Source organism: Papaver somniferum, chromosome 4, assembly GCF_003573695.1.
Source record: "Papaver somniferum cultivar HN1 chromosome 4, ASM357369v1, whole genome shotgun sequence".
NCBI classification, from domain to species: Eukaryota; Viridiplantae; Streptophyta; class Magnoliopsida; order Ranunculales; family Papaveraceae; genus Papaver; species Papaver somniferum.
The window spans coordinates 72,185,577-72,212,416 of record NC_039361.1 but is presented as its reverse complement, the minus strand read 5'-3'; the positions used below and the strand labels follow the sequence as shown (position 1 = coordinate 72,212,416).

The 26,840-nt window shown below is 34.8% G+C and overlaps 1 protein-coding gene across 1 annotated transcript; it reads right to left on the bottom strand.

The window, feature by feature from the left end:
* Positions 1 to 5,897: 5,897 nt before the first annotated feature.
* Positions 5,898 to 8,077, bottom strand: LOC113273978 (chorismate mutase 3, chloroplastic-like). Its single transcript, XM_026523534.1, has 6 exons — positions 7,821 to 8,077; positions 7,282 to 7,504; positions 7,121 to 7,207; positions 6,709 to 6,852; positions 6,500 to 6,592; positions 5,898 to 6,384 (listed from the first exon to the last, which is right to left on the bottom strand). The coding sequence occupies exons 1-6, from the start codon at positions 8,006 to 8,008 to the stop codon at positions 6,148 to 6,150; spliced, it is 972 nt and encodes a 323-aa protein (XP_026379319.1). The 5' UTR covers positions 8,009 to 8,077; the 3' UTR covers positions 5,898 to 6,147.
* Positions 8,078 to 26,840: the final 18,763 nt, after the last annotated feature.

Here is a 26,840-nt window from a genome sequence, read left to right as displayed (position 1 = left end):
CTGGTCGACAAATCACTGATAACATTATCATTGCTCACGAACTTATTCATTCGATGAAAACATCCAAGAAAAAAAAAAGGCTTCCTTGCACTGAAGCTAGACCTATCAAAAGCTTTTGATAGGGTTGAATGGAATTTTATTGAGAAAGTTTTACTGTCTTTTGGTTTCTCTGGTTTCTGCTCGAAACTTGTTATGCAATGCATCTCAAGAACCTCGTTTTCAATCCTTCTAAACGGATCCCCGGGTCCATCTTTCAACACTTCTAGGGGTCTAAGACAAGGTGATCCTCTATCACCATATCTTTTCCTAATATGCATGGAAATTCTGTCTAGACTCCTTGGAAAGGCAATAGAAGACAAGAACTTATCGGGTCTCCAGATAAACAAAGATGCTCCAAACATCTCTCATCTATTTTTTTCGGACGACTGCTTTTTATTCACAAAAGCGGACATGGGGGAAGCAAAAAGCTTACTAGAGATTTTACAACTTTTCGGAAACATCACGGGACAAATGGTTAATCTTCAAAAATCTAGTGTCTATTTCAGCCCAAAAATTCACCCAAAACATGCAAAGATCCTAGCAAAAATACTTAAGGTCCCACTGATGACAAAAAATGATAGGTATTTGGGAACTCCGCTTTTCTTTGTTAAAAACAGGAAAGCAAATTTTGAGCCTTTGTTACAAAGGTACTATTCTACGCTACAAGGCTGGAAATCAAAACTGTTAACCCAAGCGGGGCTAACGGTTTTGATAAAATCTATTCTTCAATCCTACCCAACATACCAAATGCAAGCTCTTGCTATGCCGAAGGAAACTCTTGATCAACTAGACCGTATACAGAGAAATTTCTAGTGGAAGAAAGATGGGCATAAGAGGCAATGAGGTTTTATAAGGGCGTGGAAAAGTATATGCAAACCAATTTCTCAAGGGGGGGTTAGGAATAAAAAAACCCCATCAATTCAACTTGGCTCTTCTCACTAAACTTGCAAGCAGGCTGGTAACAGAACACAACCAATTATGGGTCAAACTCTTGAAAGCTAAATATTTCCCAAACTCACACCCTCTTGAAAAGTCCAAAATTTCTAATCTTTCGTGGATTTGGACAAGCATAAAAAAGGTTTGGAGATAATAAAAGGCAACTTTATTTGGCAAGTCAAAAATGGAGCCTCGGTGAAAATATGGGAAGACGTATGGATTCCAAATGTGGATAGAATCCAAAGAATTCCAAACTCTCAAGATCAGGCACCAACAAGGGTTTAAGAACTAATAACGGAACAAAATAAATGGGATCAGGAAAAGCTAAACAATTTTTTTGACCCAGCGGACAAGGAAAAAATTCAAGCTTTAAATCCAAGAAACCATGAACAAGACGTGATCAGATGGAGACATCATCATTCGGGAAAATTTTCAGCCAAAAACGTCTACACTTATTTAGCCAAACAAGATATAGATGATACTGTTCCAATTGATTTCCCATGGAACAAGATTTGGAGTATTCAAGTTATACCAAGGATCAGACTGTTAATCTGGAAATTAGCTCAAAAAGTGCTACCAACTTCGGCGAGATTAGGTGCTCACAACAAGGAAATCAATCTGTTTTGCCATTTATGTAACAACCAAATGCTGGAAACGGAAACCCATCTCTTTTGTGGGTGTCCATTTACAAGAGCCGTCTGGTTTGGTCTCTCCCTTCATAACATCTTACCCCAAAACAATCACAATTCCATTATTGATTGGATCAAATGGTGGATTACAGAAGACAACTTGAGACATAATCAGGCAAAAATATCCACCACAATTTGGTTCATTTGGAAATTTAGATGCTCGGTAGTTTTTGAGAGAATCCATCCTGACCCAGCCAACTTGATAGGACAAATCAATAGCTTCTTAAACTCTAGCCCTATAGTTACGATTCAAAGCTTTAAGAGGACGCAAAATGAATTATCTATCAACACCACTGGTCCAATCTAAGTTCGGATTGGATAATATTCATTGATGCCTCTTACAAGAAGGAAGACTGCTCAACGGGATATGCATTCATCCTATATTCTATTGATGAGAAAGCTTTCATGCATCTTTCGGCGGGTTCGGAGTGGGCAACATCAGCAATCCATGCAGAAGTTAAGGTCTTGCTAAAGACTCTTATGTGGCTTAAGGAAAATATCATTTCAAGCGTATTCATCGTTTCAGACTGTAAAGTTTTGGTAGATAATATAAACAGGGTCAATTCTGAATTTTCTTGGGCGGCAGAAAATACCTTACAGGAAATTAGGAGCTTATTGGGAGAACTACCTCAAGCAAAAGTGAGATATATAAAGAGAAAAAATAACAACGCCGCGGACTACGTAGCTAAAGAAGCAAGGATTAAAAGACTACAACACATGTCAGAGAACCTCAATCAAAAAGTTCATAGATCTAGCATTGATTCTAATACTTTTGATAAAGATGATTTTGTAAACCTCTTGTACTACATTTGCTAGTTTTTATATATGAACTTTTCCATAAAAAAAAAAAAGAAAAGAATTGTCACCAGTCTACTAGCTTGTAAGTTACTTAAGATATTTGTGGAAGAAAATGCTCTAACATCGATTTATTTTCGGTTATTCATTTTCTGCCTATTTACCTCCTAATCCTCAAAGCAGATGAAGAGTAGTCCAGCACCAAAATATACGGAAACCCAAAATTTATCAGGTAACGTACTGAAGCCTAATAAATCACTAAACACTGAATAAAGATCGTATTAAGAGCTAGCTAGCAGGAGGGTTGCTCACATAAAGATCATGTTGTCATATAAACCTAATTACCACTTTGTAAACAATAAAGTATTGCATGGACATACAAATGTATAAAGTGAAAGGGCAGAGAGAAATTTAACAGCACAATTTATGCATTTTCATCATCCATAAAAGTACACCAAGAAGCAAAGTCTAAGAAGAAAACAAGAATGGCTGCGAATTTTGATCTTCAACATATGACTCTCCTAATCATGTTTGTTGTTTTCATTTCCATTTTCCATTCTCATACCAGCGCAGCAGCCAGGTTCGACTCAGAGGAGTTGCAGGGTGGGGATCTCTTACAGGATACCTGCAATCACACTCTGTTTTATGACATTTGCATCTCTTCATTAGAATCCGATTCTCGGAGCTCTGAAGCAAATACTGATTTGAAATGTTTACTGAGAATCTCGATCGATATTGCTAAGACCAACGCATCGAACATTCTGGTTTACACTGAAGGTTGGATTGCCAATAATACTAGCACCAACGACACAAAAGTGAACCTTACTCGCAGCATGAGAACATGTGAAGAGTATATCAATGGTTCAATCAGTTCTCTACAACATGCAATTCAAGATGTTGATACAGAGGATTACGATGGAGTTAATATGTATTTAAATGAAGCTATTATTGGTCCTGACTTTTGCGATATAGCTATCCATGATTCTGCATACGTAATGGTAGAAGATGTTCTTTATGATAATGACGAAGATGATGAGGACGATGATGGAGTCTCCACTTTTACAATAGATCCCACATTATCAAATATGAATCTGATGATGTCTAATCTTCTCCAAATTTCAATAGACGTGCTTTGTTATTTGTCACCAAATACAACAGGTTGTAGCTAATTATCAAATGTAGCTTTTCTCAACAAGGCTGAGTCTAGCTATATATGCATATTTGGTGCAAATGTAATACAGTAAGTTAAGAATCGCATGAATGAAACTAAAATTACCTCCACGAGTAATCTTAAGAAACAGTTTATCTAGTAATCTTAAGAAATAGTCTTAATTTGAATTTTGAACTCCAAGGTTGATTTGACATTTAAGCTTTCTGAATTCATCAATTATGACGAGATCAGACCTCTTAAAAATCAAACAATAAAGATCAAAATTAGTTTTTAATCACGGCATATAGACACTAAAGTTCAGGTAATGCAGAGGTTACAGTAACTAAAATAGCATAAGCGATCAAAGCACGGACATCAAGCGACACACAAAGACACACAGTAACAACCTAAGTTCATGAAGTGTTGGCAATCAAAAACTAATATCCTCATTGCTTTCATCTCCTTCGTTTATCATTCATTAAACGTGATCCTCAAAAATTGCAAGGGAGGTCGGTCTGATCAACAGGTTTGAAATTTCATTAACAAACTGTAGTCTTAAATTGGATATAAATGAGAAGAATAAAGCATAATTTGTCAGTTGCAGAATTCATATAGAAAGAGAGCAGAGATCATATACAAAGACCAACTCTTAGATGAAAATTTAATTTTACTGCTAGTAAACCGGAGTCTCGACTATTTCACCATATAAACTAGTTTCTCAAGTTTGGTTTCAAATGATTCCTACCGACCGCTTATTGGGATTGGCTTAGGGGACTAAAAGATCAAATAATCAACTTTCACATTTTATATATGGAGAAAAACTACTTTGTTCTTACTCACCTCCAAAAAACAAAAAACAAAATTAAACAGGAGGGGCATCAATAGCTGCATGGATATTACAAAATAATACTTAAGTTTTTAAAGATCAAGAACCCACACCAAAGTTAACATCCTAATTAAAGATCATGACACTAATCGATAACCTAAAAGTAGAGTTCATGCAACAAGGGCAAGGGTTAGTTATTACTCACATAAAGATCCAGTACCTATCTAACTACTTGGATTGTTAATCCTACAAATAAGCAAGCATGAACCAAACAGATAGAGAAACTGAAGAGAGCAAGAGATATTTAAAAGAAAATCTTACTCAATCTCGTCATAAAGCAAGACACAATAGCAGAGAAGGCAATTATGGCTACTAAAATCCGCAATCAAAAAATACTTCTACTCTTGCTGCTTCTTGTTTTCATTTCCATCTTCCAAAACCAATCTTATGTGAAGGCCAAAATTATATCCGAGTCTGGATCAGATTCCGATGATCCTGAATCTGGGTCTGATGATCCCGAACCTGATCCTGGAACAGAGGATCCTGGGTCAGAAGATCAGGGTACACCAGAGGATCCGGGTGCGCCAGAGGATCCGGGTACCCCAGAGGATCAGGGTGCGCCAGAGGATCAGGGTGTGCCACCTATGGAAGATACCTGCGGTCACACTCAATTTTATGACCTCTGCATCTCCTCATTAGAATCTGATGCTCGAAGTTATGATGCAGAGGATGTCTCAACCTTACTGAAGATATCAATCGACCTTGCGAGGACAAATGCATCTAATGTTTTGGATTACATACAAAATTGGATGAGCAACAACACATCTCTGACCAACATGAGCATGTATATGTCAAGCATGCAAACATGTTCAGACTACTATAACAGTACTATCACTTCTCTTCAATATGCAATGGAAGATGTTGATGATGAAGAATATGATGGAGTTAATATGTACGTAGACGAAGCAATGACCAATACAGATTTTTGCAACATAGAGATTGTTAATAATGCAGCTGCGGCTACAGTAGCTTATGACGAAGACGAGGGTGATGGTCATGGAGGTGTCGATGGTGAGGGTGACGGTGAAGGCGAGAGTGAAGGTGGAGGTGGATATGAAGATGAAGGTGAAGGTGATACTTATGGTGATGGTGATAATGATGTTGATGAAGACTATCAGATTCCTACATTATTACCCCTGCTAACAAATATGAATGAGATGATGTACAATCTCCTTCAAATTTCAATGGGCATGCTATGCTATTTGTCACCAGAAACACTAGGTTGTACCCACTGATCAGATGTGACAACCCTAACTAGCTAGCATTCTCATACGTTCTAATGTCAAGACCGATACCAGAGAAATCTGACATATCTGTTATCAGATTAGTATTTTACATGTTAATATTTACAAGTAATACATTATTTTATAAAAACATCGTATTCTTGAATCTGTTAGTGATATTGATTGCATGCTTAATCTCATCTTTATTGACAAAAATTGTAGGAAATGTACAAATTAAAATATTCAGATCATGAAAACAAAAGATAGACTGGGTTTAAAATTTGCTTCACGAAGTTTGAAAAGAATACCGCATGAATCATATGCATCCAATATTAATTTCAAAGAAGGCTGTAGTTTAAATTTACCGCATTTGAGTCGAAATCTTACATGGGGTAACAGCACTAGATGGAAGGGCCTCCTATTTTTACTTCAATCCAACCTTCGTAACAAGTAAGCAATCTGAACTTCCTTTGTCAATGGCATGATCCAATCTCCATAAAGATCAGCAACCAAGCTAGGCCTAATTTTGTAAACAGGATCAGCTCCATCGTTCTCTTCAATAAAACTTTTTTCCTGCCCATAGGTTCTGGTTTTCATCTCTACTCTTTTCTTGATAGCTGCTTCCACTGACTCGTAAGTCAGCAATTCCATCAGTCTTGCTGGATCCTACAAGTTCACCAAATTAATACAAGAAGAATAACCAAAGAATCTTAACAAAAATCTTAAGCATTAGACAACAGAAATGTGAATTGAGAATTATCCATGGAGGTAGATGTTGTACTTGTTCTCTAATGGCAGGAACATATAAGTCGGAGGAGGCTCGAAATTTCGCCTCAGCTACAAATTTTCCATAGTGGATTCTCTTTGAAAGTACCTGCAAATACAATGTAAAAAAACTCAGAACTCAGTAGGGAATCCCAAAGTTTACCTGCTTAACTCTAATTAGAATTGATTGACAAGGTGTTTATCAAAGCTGATCAAAATGCAGACCTGCAAGCATAGTGTATCGCAAAGGGCAGATGACCCAGAATTACCATCATCTCCTTTCTTAACCAATCTTGGAAGAAGATTGGTAAAATACATATCCCAAACTTTTCGATTGATGTTTATAGAGTCAGCAATAGGGTGCAATACCTTAATAAGTGAAAGAAATCCAAGACCAAGTTAGAACAAATTCCCCTCAATGCTAAAACTTAGAATAGGCAATATCTAGGCAAATCTGACATCACTTGACCAATTTTAGATTCTTTTAGACTTTGCGCATTTGCACGTATAAGCCGAGTTCACCCGGCCAATTTTCAAAGGGTATTCACAACTTATATACCTAAAAGGCTACAACAATCCCAAACATTGTATAACAAATGCTAGTAACATTCCAGCTCTATATACACCTCGAGCATACCTGTGGATATTGCATTGGAGGTAATAAAGGCTCAGGTAAGGCTTCCGGAAAGAATGGGTGCTCATCTGGACTTTTGTATCTCCCCACCTAATGTCAAACAAAACATAAATAAACATCTCCATCAAAAAAGCTATCTAAACCTTGTTCTGTCAGAATTTTACCTGCGCATGAAGTTTCTCAGTTTCCATGACCATGTACTCAACCAAAGAACCATGGAAACCATCCATATCAAATGCATCATAGTCATATGTATCGCCATTGTAACAATACTGAGCCCTCTCCAAAAGACTAAATATTATACTTTCTTCTTGATGAATCAATGAGTATCTTATACTATCCAATGTCAAGCTTTCACTCTCATCAACCCTTTTCTTTTTGTCCATGCTATACAAAAACAGTAAGTCCTAGTGTCAAAACATGTGGAACAAAGATTGCAAAATAAGACAAACTGCAGTGAAATTGCATACATTACATATTACAAGGAAGCAAAATTTTCTCAAAATGGGCTAAAAATGGGCCATATAGGGGAAAAAAACCAATTAATCTATCAAAATGGGCTAAAAATAATCCATTTTCCTTCTAAATTCAGACCTAATGTATGCAGAAAAACTTATAGTCAATTATTATCAACATAGTCAAAATACCCAAGACAAGAAGGAGGATTTCAGAAAGAAAGAAATGAAAGAGTGGTTGAGTTTACCAGGTAGAAGAAGCTGCACTGGCTTGGATTGTTAGAGATGTTTTTCTTGATGAAACTGAAGGGTTTAATCTAAACCCATGATGTTGCTTGGTGTTAAAAGTGAAAGAAGAAATGGGTTTTGAAAAAGATTCGAATCCATTAGGTTTTGTAATGGTTGGTGAGATTGTTTTCAACAGCTTTACCTCCATTGAAGATTAAGAAAGAGATCAAAGAAAATGACAACAAAAAAAAAAAGAACAGAGAAGGCAGAGAGAGAGACCGAGTGAGAGTGAGCCAGGGGACCAAAAAGTTGGTAAACCCTTATTAATACACACGAGACCCACGAGTGTAGTCATCATATATGCAATTACAATAATGCCCCTAACTGCTTCCAATAGCATGCACAGTAAAACATCTACTCCCTCCGTTCCTTTTTAATATGCTGGTTTTGTTTTTAGGGAAAATTAAGGAAATTAAGAGAACCAATCATTGAAAGTGGTCCCCATGACACTTGTCAATAAAAGAAGTGAATTGAAATGGTCCCCATGACACTTGTCAGCAAAAAAAGCAAAGTGAAATGGTCCATATGACACTTGTCATCAAAAGAAGTAAAGAGAAAAGTGGTCTCACAAAACAAAGTAACATTTGACTTTCCTAATTAGGAAACCATCCTATTTTTTTGAAACATCTATTTATAGAAACCAGCCTACTAAAAAGGAACAGAGGGAGTACAAAATAATAGGCTTGGGACCACCCGAATCCTATTATTTTAAAGAGATATTACTTAATCGATAATATAATAATTTATTACAGTCGATCCTCGATAAATGAATGCTCTCGGGACAACGAAAAAATATTTGTTTAGCAGGGTTATTTATTTATCGATGAATGAATAAAATATTCATCTATCGATAAACGAATATTTATTCATTTAGATAATATTTTCTCAATTAAGAAGTTAAATTGTATAGGAGAAAATGTACAAGTATACCAGAAAATGGTCAATTAGAAGAAGAAATCCAAAGATTAATTGGTGTCATTCTAATTTACGTTATAGAAATATGATCTTTTGAACTATCCTAACGAGAATGATGTAGTTATGGAGTCTCCAACAGACGAAGAAATTATTGAGTCAGTAATGAATAATGAGAATGATCCTGAACCAGATGATAGTAGCATCGTACCAAATGTGTCATCTAAAGATGTTTTTAAAACGATGGTCACTTTAAAAAATTACTTGCTACAACACGAGCAAAATATTCCAGAAATTGTGCAAGCATTGCATAAAATTAAGGATACGGTGCATTTTGGATTGGGTGGAAAAAAAGGACAATCAACCATAAATGATTTTTTTTAGTTCACTCCTACATATATTTTTATGTAAAATTTTCTGATTATGTATTTTGGTTTATATATATATATATATATATATATAATTCAGTGATTATTCGTTTATATTTCTATAGGGCCTTTAAGGATCCAACTTTTTTTATTCATTAATGCATTAAGCGAGATTATTCATTTATCACCTTGGCCCAAGTCGGGACCGGATAAAATTATTCATTTGCGGAGGTTATTCACTTATCGAACATTCGTTTATCGAGGTTCAACTGTAATTTATAAATTTTATAAATATAACAATAATATGTTAATTTAAAGAATAATTTTTCATTTTTGGGAATTTGAATTTGAAGATTTGTAGTTTGATAAAACTACTTATAATGTGCAACCATTGACTAAATCGATAGAAGTTACTAGATGATGAACCATTGGAAATAGTAGAAACATAAATACTGTAGTAGATACAATGCATTACAAACCCTAAGAAAATTTTATGAAAATTAATTTTTATTTTTCTAATGGAATTATTATTTTATATAATATTTGGGGCCTATTAATGTTCAAGGGGAACTTTTGAAATGTATTATATTATAATATTATCGAATTTATTATTTTAGCACTATGTACCCGCGTCGGGACTGGAAAATTTTATTATTTTAGCGAGACTATTATATTATCGAGTATTGTATTAAAAAAGTTTTACTGTATACAACTCTTTTAACTCTCGAACCTTAATAGCATGTTTGGATAGCACAACCTCGGTCTTGTTCTAATTTAACAGAGTCAATCAAAGTCAATGTTAGGTTCGGATACCAGGCCCTAAACTAGAGAAAATGTAAGTATCAAACACCAGTTAACCATATATTAATTTAACTATAAAGAAATTATACGTGGATATGTTATCCTGACACTCATCGGGTCATCAATAACCTATTGTCTTAAAAAGCACATACTATATATTCGTAAAAGGTGGTTTCCAAATATCCACACTGACTTATGTCTAACGCCCAATTTTTTGTCACGCCTAGCTGGCCTCTTTATAAACGTAGTGGATTGTACGATGAAAAAATGATTGCATGTAGCGCCTCCTAAGCTAGCAGCTGACTAATCCAAGAGATTAACTTAAAAAAAAGACACTAATAAATTTAAATCATTTACTTAAACATTCAATTAAGAAATCTGCTATAAAACTTTGCCCAAAACTAGCCCCGCTCTGAAACAGATATACAAGAATTCCTCTCAGATGATACATATACAATAGTTATTTGGTTTACAAATACAATATGCAACATAATAAACATATCCGAAGTTAACCAACTAACGGACTCAACTCCTCGAAGCTTTCGCTGCGCAACTCTGATCTGTCTCTGAAACTGAAAGTGGGAATGGGTGAGCACATCATCCCTAAAAGGGGTGCCCAGTAGGAATAACATTTAACTTTCAAGTAATCATGACAAGATTTGGAAAACAATAATGTTTTCCCAAACATTACAAAGTAACCAAGTCACTGAAATAAACAAAAATGTATTGGACAAACTCCTTCTTCAAACAATGTATAATATTCGTTCTAACCACACTCATTAGCTATTGATATCACCAAGACCATGATGACCACTCTAAGCAATAAATGTTGAATTCATGTAGATAAATGTGAAGGAGCGTATCCTATATACCACAAGTGAAAATTCGTATTTCCCATAAAAATTCATATGACAAATAAACATTAAAAGTCATTTCCAAACCATGGAAAGATTAACAAAATCAACGGAAGTATAGTAAAGCAATTTAAACAAAGCATGGAATGAACACTAGACAATGCATGAGTTTCTTAAGCATAAACTTTTGTAAAAGAAACATCAATGGTTACAAAAGAGTCAAATGTATTCCCACCTCTTTTGATGACAAGCCACGCCTACCCCGAGATCCACGATCCACTGGTTCATCCTTTGAATCGATCATTATTAATATAGACTAACTATTAATCACACAAAAAGTCTAAGAATCTAGCCAAAAGGCTCACACAAGAATCATACAAGTCTTTCTAATGATTCTAGACCCATTTAACGTTCTACATCTTTTATTCTCTATCTTTAGCATAGATAAGGTTTACTAATTCAATTAGATTGGTTTTATAGTACATTAGACAAGTCTTGTGAATATATACAACTTTGTAGAAGGAACCAAATACTAATTCGGACAATAAGAGGTTCAAACAACAAAATATGAAAACTATGCCTAATCCCAAGTCCACTAAATCAAACCATTAATCTAAGGCTTGGTCTAATTTGTCAACTAACGATCACTAACGGTCAGAGTGTCAGAGTCCAGGGTTAATGGTCAAATAAGTCAACCAGGAAGTAGTCAACGATCCAACTCAGGTCAAGATAGGGAACTCAGTGAGTTAACTCGGTCAGATTGACAGAGTCATAACTACTAGGTCAAGTCATCTAAGAACACAATCAGACAGATAATCTGACTAGGTTGACTAACAGGCCTGAGTTTCAAGATCAGAAGTTCATACAATCAAAATACATTTCATTCATTCAAGACAACTTCAAATTTCATTTACAATAACCAAGCTTACCTGCAATTGCAGTAGCTGCAAATTTCCAATAGAGACTCAACCCAGCACATTCACTTAATTCTCATTTCAACATCACTGCCATTTCAGCTTCAACTGCGACACACCCATGCTAAATAGAACTTCCATTAGTTCAACTGAACCAAACTCAATTCCACATTTAAACCTCAAACTCAATCTCAGTATTACTAGAACAACCTGGGATCTCCATTCCTAAGTCACCAAGTCAATTACAACTACATATCTATTAACATCTACAATTACCAGTTTCCAATCCATCTTCCTATCTACAATACATACACTAACACCACCCGCCAACAATCTGCAACATATTCACTAAACTGGATCACCACCAGTTTTAGATTAACTACAACTTCAATTTAATACCGTCATTACTTGTAATTCAGTACAATCATCTACAACTGCTATTACACTTCAACTGTGTTACTTCAATCCTACATTAAAGTTATGTAAGCTTCATAACCAATTCACAACCATAAACTAGGCTTACCTGCAATAGTAGTGGCAAGCCCCAAATGAAACATTAGTAAACCTCATCACCCCATTCACAGTTCAGCAGTATCAACACAACTACAATCTTATCATCTGCATTTTATTTATTCAAGATATCACTAACAACCAATTGCTTCATCTCAAGTAACCCTATATAACCCAACTGAGTCTCTACCAGTTAATTTAACTTCAACTGCATCTCAATACAGCCACCTGAAATTCCATTACACAGTTAATTCAGTTCCGCAACCTCTCTACGGATACTACCAACACCAGTCACTCTTATCAATCCTGTAACTCAAGTTCACCCATATCAAGATTGTTCCATTTGCAATAACAATTCAGTCCTACCTTTAAACATATTCTCTTCATAGTCACCACCTTCATCATCTCTGTAACATCCTAACATTCATCCAATCTAATCACACACAACCAGAACCTCCATTAGCTCAATTAAACTTATCCAATCTCAATTCTTATTCATAAATCCAATAACTTATAAACTCAATAATGGAATTAAATCTCCTTACTATGTTTACTGAGAAAAGAATTTACCTCAATTCATTAGCACGTTCAGCTTCTACCAGTCAAATTCTTCTTCAATCCACGCCTTACAGTCTTCATCAGCTTCAATTTCTTCTTCTAACACTTCTTTGAACATTTACACAAAAACCTAATTTGCAGAATCTTCAACAGAACTGCCTCACCTCACCAATTCAATAATAACCCATTTATCCTTCATCTATGAACAACTCAATCAACTGAATAATTTCATTCAAACTTCGATTCAATAAGAAACTCTAATTTTCGATTTCATCTCAGAATCCCTAAGTCAAAACTCAATCTTCAAATCAATCGAAAACCCATCTCTAATCTGTCACTTAAACCTTCAATTTCATCTTCCTTGATTCAATTCAACAGATAACTCAATTAAATCCATGAAACCTAATTCGTATCCATATTGTTTATTTAATTAACATCATCATGCAGAATTCATTCTCTTGCTCACCGTTATCAACATCAACTTCTTCTCATCCTGAATCAATAAACATCAACAGTACCACCACAATCAACTCATATTGATTTCCCCTAAGTTTCTGATCTCGAAATCATATAATCTTCCCATAAAATCACGAGCTGAGAAGAACAAAGAGAGAGAAGGAAAGAAGAATAAATAATAAGAAAGAATAAGTAAGATACGATTTATCTTCTCGGTTTGGTGTCGATAAGACCAAGCCAAATTTACTGATACGCCCAACGATTCAGATATGGCCGCCACCTGGTGCTTTGACAAAAAGATAATTCTACCCTTCAAACAAATTTATTATTATATTCTTCGTCCGGTATCCGAATGACGCGTTCGAGTAGTCCATTCCGCATAACTTTTCCAGATATGTCCAAGGGTACTAGTTTCATATCTAGATCGTTGTTAGATTAATTTATAATAATTAACGTTCGAGTTACACTAATCAAGTAATTAGTGGCTAAGACGTCTCTTGACTAGTCTAATAGCGTTGACGAGCTTGAGGGTCTTTACATTCTCCCCACCTTATTCATTTTTGTCCTCGAAAATCAACCATTCTTCTGGTCTTCAAAAACTCCCCACCTTATAGAGAAACACCATCTTTTGTCTAAACGCAAACAACATAAAACAAAGCACAAACCTATATGGCTTTCTACAACTAAAATTTGTGGCTCTAGGTTCAACTATGTTGATTTAAATTCTACTCAAGAAGGAAGTCTAAGTTTCTTACACTAATAATCTCTATAAGTGAAAACTATAAATTATAGTCTTTAAGGTTTTACACTAACTTCCATCTATATGATGATTGTCTCTAATTACAAGAGAGATTCCTACGAATCATCCTGGGTGAACTTAAACTTATTTTTTTTCTAAATTAAATTACATCATATTTCTATGATTCGTCATCTCTGAATGCAGTTTCCCTGTCAAGGTTGGCCAATCCCAACAATGCTTTCCTACGAACAGAGAAAACCTTCACTATTCTCCAGTGCTAGATTAACTAAATATTAATTTATTAAGATTAATTAATCTCTAAAATTTTATCGTAATTTGTGTAACTCTGATAAATTTACTTCGTAAAATATATAAATAGTTTACATCATTTTAAACAATTTAGTCATCTGAATTTCATTTATTTATTTTTCCAATATAAGTAATGCAAATTCGATTTTATGTCAATTTATAATATTTCTTAATTTTAACTTTATTAGAATATCATATATAAAATTTCCCAATTTATAAGATAAATTTACTACCAGCCTAATTATTCACATACTATTATCAACTATATTATTATTCTCATTTTTGATAGTCCGGCTGATACACTAAGCCTTAATCTTGTAAATATAATTCTACTTTCACGTAAAGATTGATATAACATATTTTATGTTTATTCATATCGAATGTGCATACTATATCTTGTTAATTTTTGACGTTGGTAATCTAATATGACTTAAATTTGAGTTTGCATAAAATTTTACTATACCCTAATAGTCTTTATATTTTTCTATTAACGTAAAGTATCCTATTAGTATATATAAATTTATTATATTTTAATTCTAATATTACACTAAACATCTGAATACTATTATTACTACTTCATGTATATTTGTTTCATTTCAAAAATTTACTGAATCATTTGTTAGACTAAAGATAATTTCAGTACATGACTATTAACAAGTTGAGTCTTTTTATTTCATACATCCTCATCTTTTTATGTCTAACGCCTAATAAGTATTATATTAACTATCTAGTTTAATCTCAAAACATACATATCCTAATTTGTCATTAGTTTAATTAACAAAATTTAACCACAAATAAGCGTTACTATTAACCATAATTATTATTTTTATCGTTATATATCTTTAATGAAATTTTGGTTAAATTAAGTTCAATATGATACTAATTGACAAATGCTAATGTTACTTATTAAAATTATAACTACTATCATCATCATCTATAAGTACTATTATAATATTTTTATGTAGGAATTACTGTTTAGTCCAGTTTTCATGACCCAGTTAATGGCTAGTCCACCCGTGAAAAACATTTACTCCCTAGTCCAAAAACTTCGTGGAGATTATTTACTCTCTAGTCCAAAAACTTCGTGGAGATTATAAAGTGTATTTTCTAAATGCCTAAAATACCCTTTCAGGTCTAATTAGTATCAACACATGTAAATGTTACTAGTAGTATGTTTCTACATACTAGTAATATTAATACGGTGATACTACATATTAATATGTACTATACTAGCAGTAACAAAAATATCTTACTAATTTGTTACTAATAAATTAGGTAACTACTTTACTATACTGATAGTAACTAGTATACTAGTTACTACTACTAGTAGTATACACTCTACTAGATAGTATACTAGTAGTAACATATGTAGTATCAATACACAAATATTTTTTGATATCTAGTATCAATACATAACGTACTACATATCAATATATAACATACTACATATCAATATGTAGTATCAATATATAACATACTACATATTAAACATACTACATACCAATATATAACATACTACATACCAATATGTAGTATCAATAGTACTATCATTATATACATAACATGATAGTGTTGAACATAACATATTGATACGACATATTAATATGTAGTATCAATATATAACATACTACATATCAATATGTAGTATCAATATTAATATGTAGTATTAATATATAACATATAACATATTAATATGTAGTATCAATATATAACATATTACTACTAGTACTAGTATATTACATACTACATATGTTATTACTACATACTACATATTGACGATATATAACATATTACTACTAGTACTAGTTACTACTAGTATACTACATACTACATATGTAGTAACATATGTATTAATATATGTAATATTATATGTTAGGATTTGTGGAGTAATTTTTACTCTTTTCAAAACTTTTTTGGACTAGGGAGTAAATATATTTTGCCGCTGGACTAGCCAGTAACCCGGGTCGGGTTTACTGGACTAAACAGCAAAGTCTTCTATTTTTATTGTTAACAGTGATGGTCGAACTATTATTCTAACTACTCTTACAAATATTATTAAGTCCCGAAAATATTTATTAAAATTTATGTATTTATAAACCGTTGATTCTACATATAAGTCAAAGTGCTTAATAAATTTCTATGTGACTTTCAAGATCTATCAATAATACTAATCACATTATTTTTATAGTATTAGATTGTCTATTATTTATAATAAGTTTCATACTTTTTAGCTTAATTATTCTCAAATCCTTATTAGCTAAATTTATTGGTGTATCCTACAATTTTTATTTCATTACCTGTACAACCAACCAACCAAACAAACCAATCAATCAAATAATTATTTTAATTATTGATGGTTATTAATGAATTAAGATTTATCTCACAAACCCAACCAAGTTCTAAACTAATCTATTTCACTAACTTGCACTGGCTAATTCTATCTTTTCCCATATAAGATCTAATAGTGAGCTCTGGTACCAACACGGTAGCGCCCCCTAAGCTAGCAGCTGACTAATCCAAGAGATTAACTAAAAAAAAGAGGCACTAAGAATTCAAATCATTTACTTAAACATTCAATTAAGAAATCTGTTATAAAACTTTGCCCAAAACTAGCCCCGTTCTGAAACAGATATACAAGAATTCCTCTCAGATGATACATATACAATAGTTATTTTGTTTACAAACACAATATGCAACATAATAAACATATCCAAAAGTTAACCAACTAACATACTCAACTCCTCGAAGCTTTCGCTGTGCAACTGTGATCTGTCTCTGAAACTGAAAGTGAGAATGGGTGAGCACATCATCCCTAAAAGGGGTGCCCAATAGGAATAACATTTAACTTTCAAGTAATTATGGCAAGATTTGGAAAACAATAATGTTTTCCCAAACATTAAAAAGTGACAAAGTCACTGAAACAAACAAACATGTATATGGACAAACTCCTTCTTCAGACAATGTATAATATTCGTGCTAACCACACTCATTAGCTATTGATATCACCAAGACCATGATGACCCACTCTAAAAAAAAAAGCCTCATGTAGATATAAATGTGAAGGAGCGTATCCTATATACCACAAGTGGAAATTCGTATTTCCCATAACAATTCATATGACAAACAAACATTACAAGTCCTTTCCAAACCATGGATAGATTAACAAAATTAACAGAATTATAATAAAGCAATTTAAACAAAGCATGGAATACACACTAGACAATGCATGAGTTTGTTAAGCATAAACCTTATGTAAAAGAAACAATAATGGTTACAAAAGAGTCAAATGTATTCTCACCTCTTTTGATGACAAGTCACGCCTACCTCGAGATCCACGATCCACTGGTTCATCCTTTGAATCGATCGTTGTTAATATAGACTAATTGTTAATCACACAAGAAGTCTAAGAATCTATCCAAAAGTCTAAGAATCTATCCAAAAGGCTCACACAAGAATCATACAAGTCTTTCTAATGATTCTAGGCCCATTTAAGGTTCTACATCTTTTATTCTCTATCTTTTGCATAGATAAGGTTTACTAATTCAATTAGATTTGTTCTATAGTCTATTAGATAAGCCTTGTGAATATCTACAACTTTGTAGAAGGAACCGAATACTAATTCGGACTATAAGGGTCCAAACAACAAAATATGGAAACTATGCCTAACCCCTAGTCCACTAAATCTAACCATTAATCTAAGGCCTGATCTAATTTGTCAACTAACGGTCAGAGTGTCAAATAACAGTCCACGTCAAGTCAGAGTCCAGGGTTAATGGTCAAATAAGTCAACCAGGAAGTGGTCAACGATCCAACTCAGGTCAAGATAGGGAACTCAGTGAGTTAACTCGGTCAGATTGACAGAGTCATAACTACTAGGTCAAGTCATCTAAGAACATAATCAGACAGATAATCTGACTGGGTTGACTAACAGGCCTAAGTTTCAAGATCAAAAGTTCATACAATCAAAATACATTTCATTCATTCAAAACAACTTCAAATTTCATTTACAATAACCAAGCTTACCTGCAATTGCAGTAGATGCAAACTTCCGATAGAGACTCAACCCAACACATTCACTTAATTCTCATTTCAACAACACTGTCATTTCAGCTTCAACTACGACACACCCATGCTAAAAAGAACTTCCATTAGTTCAACTGAACCAAACTCAATTCCACATTTAAACCTCAAACTCAATCTCAGTATTACTAGAACAACCTGGGAACTCCATTCCTAAGTCACCAAGTCAATTACAACTACAGCTCCATTAACATCTACAATTATCAGTTTCCAGTCCATATTCCTATCTATAGTACATCCACTAACACCACCCGCCAACAATCTGCAACATATTCACTAAACTGGATCACCACCAGTTTTAGATTAACTACAACTTCAATTTAATACCGTCATTACTTGTAATTCAGTACAATCATCTACAACTGCTATTACACTTCAACTGTGTTACTTCAATCCTACATTAAAGTTATGTAAGCTTCATAACCAATTCACAACCATAAACTAGGCTTACCTGCAATAGTAGTGGCAAGCCCCAAATGAAACATTAGTAAACCCCATCACCCCATTCATTTCATACCCCATTCACAGTTCAGCAGTATCAACACAACTACAATCTTATCATCTGCATTTCATTTGTTCAAGATATCACTAACAACCAATTGATTCATCTCAAGTAATCCTATATAACCCAACTGAGTCTCTACCAGTTAATTTAACTTCAACTGCATCTCAATACAGCCACCTGAAATTCCATTACACGGTTAATTCAGTTCCATAACCTCTTTGCGGATACTACCAACACCAGTCACTCTTATCCTAACATTCATCCAATCTAATCACACACAACCAGAACCTCCATTAGCTCAATTAAACTTATCCAATCTCAATTCTTATTCATATATCCAATAACTTATAAACTCAATAATGGAATTAAATCTCGTTACTATGTTTACTGAGAAAAGCAGTTACCTCAATTCATTAGCACGTTCAGCTTCTACCAGTCAAATTCTTCTTCAATCCACGCCTTACAGTCTTCATCAGCTTCAATTTCTTCTTCTAACACATCCCTGAACATTTACATAAAAACCTAATTTGCAGAATCTTCAACAGAACTGCCTCACCTCACCAATTCAACAATAACCCATTTATCCTTCATCTATGAACAACTCAATCAACTGAATAATTTCATTCAAACTTCGATTCAATAAGAAACCCTAATTTTCGATTTCATCTCAGAATCCTAAGTCAAAACTCAATCTTCAAATCAATCGAAAACCCATCTCTAATCTGTCACTTAAACCTTCAATTTCATCTTCCTTGATTCAATTCAACAGATAACTAAATTAAATCCATGAACCCTAAATCGTATCTCTATTGTTTCTTTAATCAACATCATCATGCAAAATTCATTCTCTTGCTCACCGTCATCAACATCAACTTCTTCTCCTCCTGAATCAATAAACATCAACAGTACCACCACAATCAACTCATATTGATTTCCCCTAAGTTCTGATCTCGAAATCATATAATCTTCCCACAAAATCACTAGATGAGAAGAACAGAGAGAGAGAAGGAAAGAAGAAGAAAGAATAAGAAAGAATAAATGAAAAAGAAGAAGAAATAAGATACGATTTATCTTCTCGGTTTGGTGTCGATAAGACCAAGCCAAATTTACTGATACACCCAACGATTCAGATATGGCCGCCATCTGGTGCTTTGACAAAAAGATAATTCTACCCTTCAAACAAATTTATAAATATCTTCTTCGTCCAGTATTTGAATGACACGTTCGAGTATTCCATTCCGTATAATTTTTCGAGATCTATCCAAGGGTACTAGTTTCGTATCTAGATCGTCGTTAGATTAATTCCTAATAATTAACGTTCGAGTTACACTAATCGATTAATTAGCGGCTAAGACGTCTCTTGACTAGTCTAATAGCGTTGACGAGCTTGAGGGTCTTTACATTGCAGTAGATCTGTCATTTTTATCGTATGCCACAAACAACTTGGTATATCGATCTTTCTGGCGATGAAATTGACTAGGTTTTGTGAGTCAGACTTTTGTTTATTGTATGTTTATTGTTGTTCTGACCGCCATAAGCATGCCCCATATTTCGCCATTAGAACCGTGGATGTTCCAAGAGGTTGTGCAATTGCTACTATCGTGGTAGTTGAGCAAAACCTGCAGAAAATTCTCACTATTAGTTTGATGTTACAATTAATGGGAAAAATAAGTATATTACAACAAAAAATTATCAAATTGGAAAGACCGAATATCAAGCATCAACCATTTGGAATCAAGATCTTTTTCACATTAATGAAAATATTATTGAACCAGGTCATCCATTTAGATCAAAATTATTTTGTGATGGGTATCAACGAGAAGCAACCAAGAGGAAATTGAAGATGTAGTTTTGTGCTTATTTGATTTGATTTTAATGGTTAGAGATAAACTCAATGTTATTACAAAGTTCTTAGTAAATAAGAGACCAATCCATCAAGTTCTGGATGAATCAATTATTTTAATTGAGATTTAGGGATTGTTTTTGATGAGTAAGACGAACATAAGGAGAACTCAAGGATTTTTGTGAAGTATGGGAAGCAGAGAAGTTGTATATCTGTAAAAGAATAAAAAAGGCTTTTTATACGAAATATTTGGAGTATTAAGGGGAAAGCGGAAACGAAATGCTACTTGATATTCAATACTGGGATATTGATTATGCATTGTCTAGATAGAGGAAGTGCTTAAAACAAACATCTTGTTAAATATCCATCCGTACCGATGTTTATAAATTTAGGCTTGAGCCACTATTCATGCCATAATTGATATGAATGAAAAGTGAATCGATATAAAAATATGAATTGATATTGGTTTAGATTTCGGCTTTATTTTATTTCTCATTCTTCTTGCATGAACAAATATAAATATGACACCGTTTACACTCTTTTATGAATCTATTTGTGAAATTATCGAATGAAGGATTTTTTGTAGTTTGGTACCTAGATTTTGTCAAGAACTTACACTTGGTACCAGAATTGTTTTAGATAGAAGTTTGGTGCTTGAATCGTACATGACTATCATCGGCGTAGTCAATGAAACACATTCACTAAGAACTCTGATTGAATGAAATTGTTACGTTGAAGGTTCCAGGTAGGAGTTTTGGTACTTGAACCGTACATTGACCATCTTTATCTTAGTCAATGGAACGCATTGACGATACACTCAATGAAGTTGCCTAATATTTTCATTAGAGGTAAAATAACTGTATAATGAATACATTAATTTACTGTAATGTATTTTTTATCGTCACGTGAACCTTGAGGTAATCTTTAGCGAGCGATAGAAATTTGAAAATGGGAGAGTACCAAGTACACCACCAAATTTTCCGTTTCAAAACCTAATAGACAATTCCTTTTGTAAACTTTAATTGATTTTAAAAGCAAACAAGGAATATCCTTGGGTAATCTCTAATTGAGATCCTTAAATCACAAGGATGATTAACGTACAACTTGCTTGTACTTCAATTATAATGAGGAATAAATCAATATAATAATGCCAGAACAAATAAAAGCAAGACACCAGAATGAGGACAACTGCAATAACAAAAAATCCCAGAATATCGTGCAGTTTAAACACATATGTATTAAGACGCTATGAGGACTAGCCTATTATAATGCTTCGTTATGAAATATATTTGAGACATAGTAAACCGTTCAGGTTGCTATACTCCAGTTGCTATACTCCGTTCATGATTATGACAAGAACTTACATATTTGATTCACCTGGTGTATATGGGGAAAAACGGTTTGCTGGTTTTCTAGGAAAGTGGAGAGTCGAGCGTGTTGTCGAGACTCCTCAACCGAGCGAACTGTTGAACCTCACACAGATGCACCGCTGCAAAGGGGGTGCTTAGATTCTGTAAATCAATTTGTATGACTCCGGCCTAAACCAAGACAATGGTCGTTCCAGAGTCAATTCCGTCGCAAAGAGGGAGATGGGTTGATCTGTAGGAGGGAAGATGAGATTTGTGTGGGATCAGTGATGATCAAGGATTGTGGGTGTGTTGAAGGTTTCTGCAATATTGCTGAACTGCTGAAGTTGAGTTCTGTGAATAAGTTTATATCGATTTGTTGACGGATAATGATGATAATCGATGATTGATGATATCCTAATGTCCTCGATTTAGACTTATTTTTATTGCATGAATGATATACCATTGATCCTTGTAAGTGTGACGGTTTCTTGAGTGAAAGAGTGGGAAAGTGGGAGATCGTGGTAAAGTCAGTTCCATGTCGTGCAGAGACTTGACTGATCGTGAACCCACTACTTTGCTAACTCCTTCAACCGTTTACACGACTTACACACATTTCTCATTGTGGATGAATCCACGTGCCGTAGACCGCCAGACCAAAACTCTAAGTGATATCCCCCCATTTGTGACGTGATTGATATTTCACGAATCGTGGAGTCTGCAAGGCAGACGTGTATTATTTAGTCAGTTGTTGACTGATTTAGACTGTGAGTCTAGTTTTGTTGAATCAAGCATAAGTGGTGAATGCTCAGTGATTCATGGATTGAACATGTAGTTCTCTGAGATGTCAATGAATTACTGACTAGAGCGACTGAGCAAGTATTGCTTAACTCGACGAATTGCTGAATATTGAGAGTTTGTCGAGCAATTGAGCAAGTATTGCTCAATTCAACGAATTTGATAACTTTGGCGTGCAACTGAGCAAGTGTTGCTCAATTCAACAAAATACTGAATATTGATAATTTGACGTGCAATTGATCAAGTGTTGCTCAATTCGACAAACTACTAATGAATTACTAAACATTGATGGTTGGATCAATATTCGAGCAACTGAGCAAGTATTGCTCAATTCGACGAATTATTTACTGGTGTCGTGACCCAATAAAATATTAATCAAAAATATTGGTGAATTACCGAATATTATTAATTTGGATATTGATTGCTGAATCAACATTATTTTGTGTTCGAACTTGCTCAGAATGGTGATTCGTGGAGCGTTTGTTCGAAACTCTAATTTTATCAATCCTTCATCAATTGGTGAATTGCTGAAAATTGGTCATGAGTGAGGAGGGACCAACCACATGGAATGATGAGCGTCCATGGGTGCCCAGTGCTCGAGTGAGCAGGCACCAGGGTTCTCAGTTTGAGAGTTGGTGAAAAAACGATGATTAAATGAAGGATTCATTATTTATTGAAATATTGCTGGATTCAGCATTAGGTAATAAAACCTAGGTATGAGAGATGAGGACCGACCAAGAGAGCATGGAACCGACTCTTGGTGGTCACGGGACCAGTTGTTGGTCATTTGGAGAATCCCCCAGTTGGTTGGAGAGAGTTCGGGCCCAGTATGAGCAATTGAGCAAATTAGGTCAGAATTATGAAAATGTGTGGGACCGGCCTTGTGCAAGCCCTAGGAATGACCCTGGTCGGTCATGAAGGCGTGCACGTGTTTTCGCGGTGTCCGTGTTTCCATACTGAGGGTTTCAGTATTTTCTGATGCGCGTTCGAGCAATATCGTGAATTTTCAGAAGAGTTTCATCTTGACTGGGAATTCTCGATTTTTGTTGGAATGAGCATGTATGCTCAATTCATCAATATTTTGAAAATATTAAAATAAAAATGTTTTAATATTTAAAATTGTCGTGAGAGGCTAGCCAGTCGTGTGACTATGTTGGCTTTTGGTTTTTCGTGATTTGAGCAATATTTGAGAAAATATGGAGAAATCATGAATTTTGCTCAAACCCAGGAGTTTCATGGATTGAGGAAAATAATAATTATGCAAGATTAGGGATTGAAAGGTGTGGGATCGACCATGGATAGGGCATGGTTGGGCGGCTAGGTTGCCCGGTCCCGTACACCTTTCCTTATTTTATTATTTTTCATGAATCCTTGAAGTTATGGAGAATCCACGAGTTTTTGTTGAAATGGAGGAGTTTCGTGAGATTAGGGAATAATAATTATAAAAAGCTAAGGATTGTGAGGTGTGGGACCGGCCACGGCTTAGGCATGGCCGGCCGGTTAGGTTTCTCGGTCCCGCACACCTCTCATTATTTTATAATATTATTTCGTGAATCCACCAAGTTATGGAGAACTCACGAATTTTGAAAAACTAGGAAAGTTGCTAAAACCAAGGAGTTTTCGTGAGTTCACGAAATAACAAAAAATAAGGAAAATAATGAGAGAGGCACGGACCGACCATGGCTAGGGAACGGCCGGTCGGCTGGTGTGCCCGGCCCTGGGCGACTCTTATTATTTTATTAATATTATTGTTTTCTCCTGTTTTCAAAGGATTCCTCATTATTTCATATTTTTGGACACTCGTTCGTGCTTCAGGGTGCCCAGTCGTGCATCATTGTCGAGTACACTCGCACCATTTTTGTGGGGCTTACTCAGTGATGGTCCAGATGCCCGGTTGTTGAGTATCTATTACTAATCTATGAATTCAGTGGAGAATAATCCATGAAACTGAGTAATAAAATTGAATAGTTGTTCGTTATTAATTCGCAGGATCAGCTGTGGATTCGACTACGAATTCAGAATAATAAAACAAGCATTACCATCCTATGGGATCGTGGATTCAACCATAGTATCGGAGTAATTAAGACTATCTATTACCATTTCATGAGATCAGTGGATTCGATCATGAAATTGGAGTAATGAGATAGAACAGTATCAGAGTAATTAAGATTATCTATTACCATTTCATGAGATCAGTGGATTCGACCATGGAATAGGAGAAATTGTTATTGCCATTCCATGGGATCAGGCCGTGGATTCGACCATGGAATAAGATCAATTGTTATTGCCATTCCATGGGATCAGGCCGTGGATTCGACCATGGAATAAGAGCAATTGTTATTGCCATTCCATAGGATCAGGCTGTGGATTCGACCATGGAATAGGAGCAATAATAGATTATTCTGGGAATTCAGTAGTGAATGTCACGGAAGGATTAATCTATTGCAGAAAAGATATTAGCCAGTTAAAGCGTCACATCTATTCTGAATGGTGCGTAGTCAGGGAGTCACAATGTTGTTTACGACCTGAAGGCGTTAGTGTTCTCAATCTACAGAGAACTTCCTGAATTTATGCATAGTCTCTCCACATAATCAGGGAACGGTGAGTGTCACTGACGTCCTGAAGGGGTCCGCCGCCCAACTGTTCTTCTATGTGGAGGTGGGTCTCTCTTTTGCAGTCAGAGAACAATGAGTATCACCGACGTCCTAAAGGCGTTAAACTCTCAATCTACGGAGAACCGCCCCAATATTTTATTCTGCATAGAGGTCACGAAGAAATGCCAGGGATCGAACGCTCAGCTGGTGGAGGCTTTTCGAAAACATATTCATCATGACTTCGTAAAATATGAATCGTTGAATGCCTGAAATCCGTGTCAAAAACATGCCTCATGATTTTATGGTTTTTTCCCTTTGTTGAAAATCCACCATCTACATTAACTCCCCTGCTTAGTGAGGAACAATCATGTTCCGCAGTAAGCATTAAATGGTGATTTTCAGTCAGTGGTTGAACTCGGTCTACAAAGGTATCGTCAGAATCCTCGATTTGCTCCAATGGTGTCATGTACGAGCAAATGTTTGGGTGAGGACCCTGATGATATGATAGAGTGTGATTCAGTGAGCACGGAGATGAAGCATCGCTGATTTGGTCTGTTGAAAGTCCAGTTTTGGTCAATTTAGCATTTATGGGCTCGGCCAAAAAAAGGAATTCCTTGTTTTAGGAACAAACGTTCGTTAGTTAGTTTAAGAAACAAACAAAATAGACCTGAGTCTAATGACATAAAATTTTGTATATGAGATTTCATGAAAATTTTTATTTTTGAAAATATGCTTTTGTTTCATAGACGGATGCTCGCACAAGGGAGCAAAATATATATTTTCAAATTTACGTGAGTTCCACGTTAAAAGTATTTTCTGTAAAATCAATGTTTTGAATTTGAACAGCTGTTGAAAGTAGAGAATCATACATGGTGAAATAATGTCTGAGTTTTCACAATTATAGAATGGATGTTTGTCCAATTTTGGAAAATCAGTGGATGTTCACACAGTAAAATTTACGTGGGTTGTTCACGGTTTTATGAAAATCAATTTATGATTTTTGAGCAATTGCTGAAAGCAAACAATTGTATATGTGATGAAATAATGTATGTATGAGTTTGGTGATTTTATAGTGTATGCACACATGTAGAAAATCAGCGAATGTTCACATGAAAGGTTATGTGAACTATTCATAGTTTTGTGAAAAGTCAGTGTTGACTCTAGAATGATAAGTTTTGCTCATCTTCGCAGGTTTGAAGGAGTGAGCAAGTTTTCGAAGTTTTGTGTGATCACTAAAGTCTAGTAAAATCGTAAAATAGGTAAGAGTTGGGGATTGCCATTTTTGCAGACGCTGATGTGAGCATCTCTATTCCATGATTCATTGTTTTGTTGAATCCTGCGCTTTGTATGAATGATGCGCTGAATGTTATGCATCTATCACAGCCACTTTGCA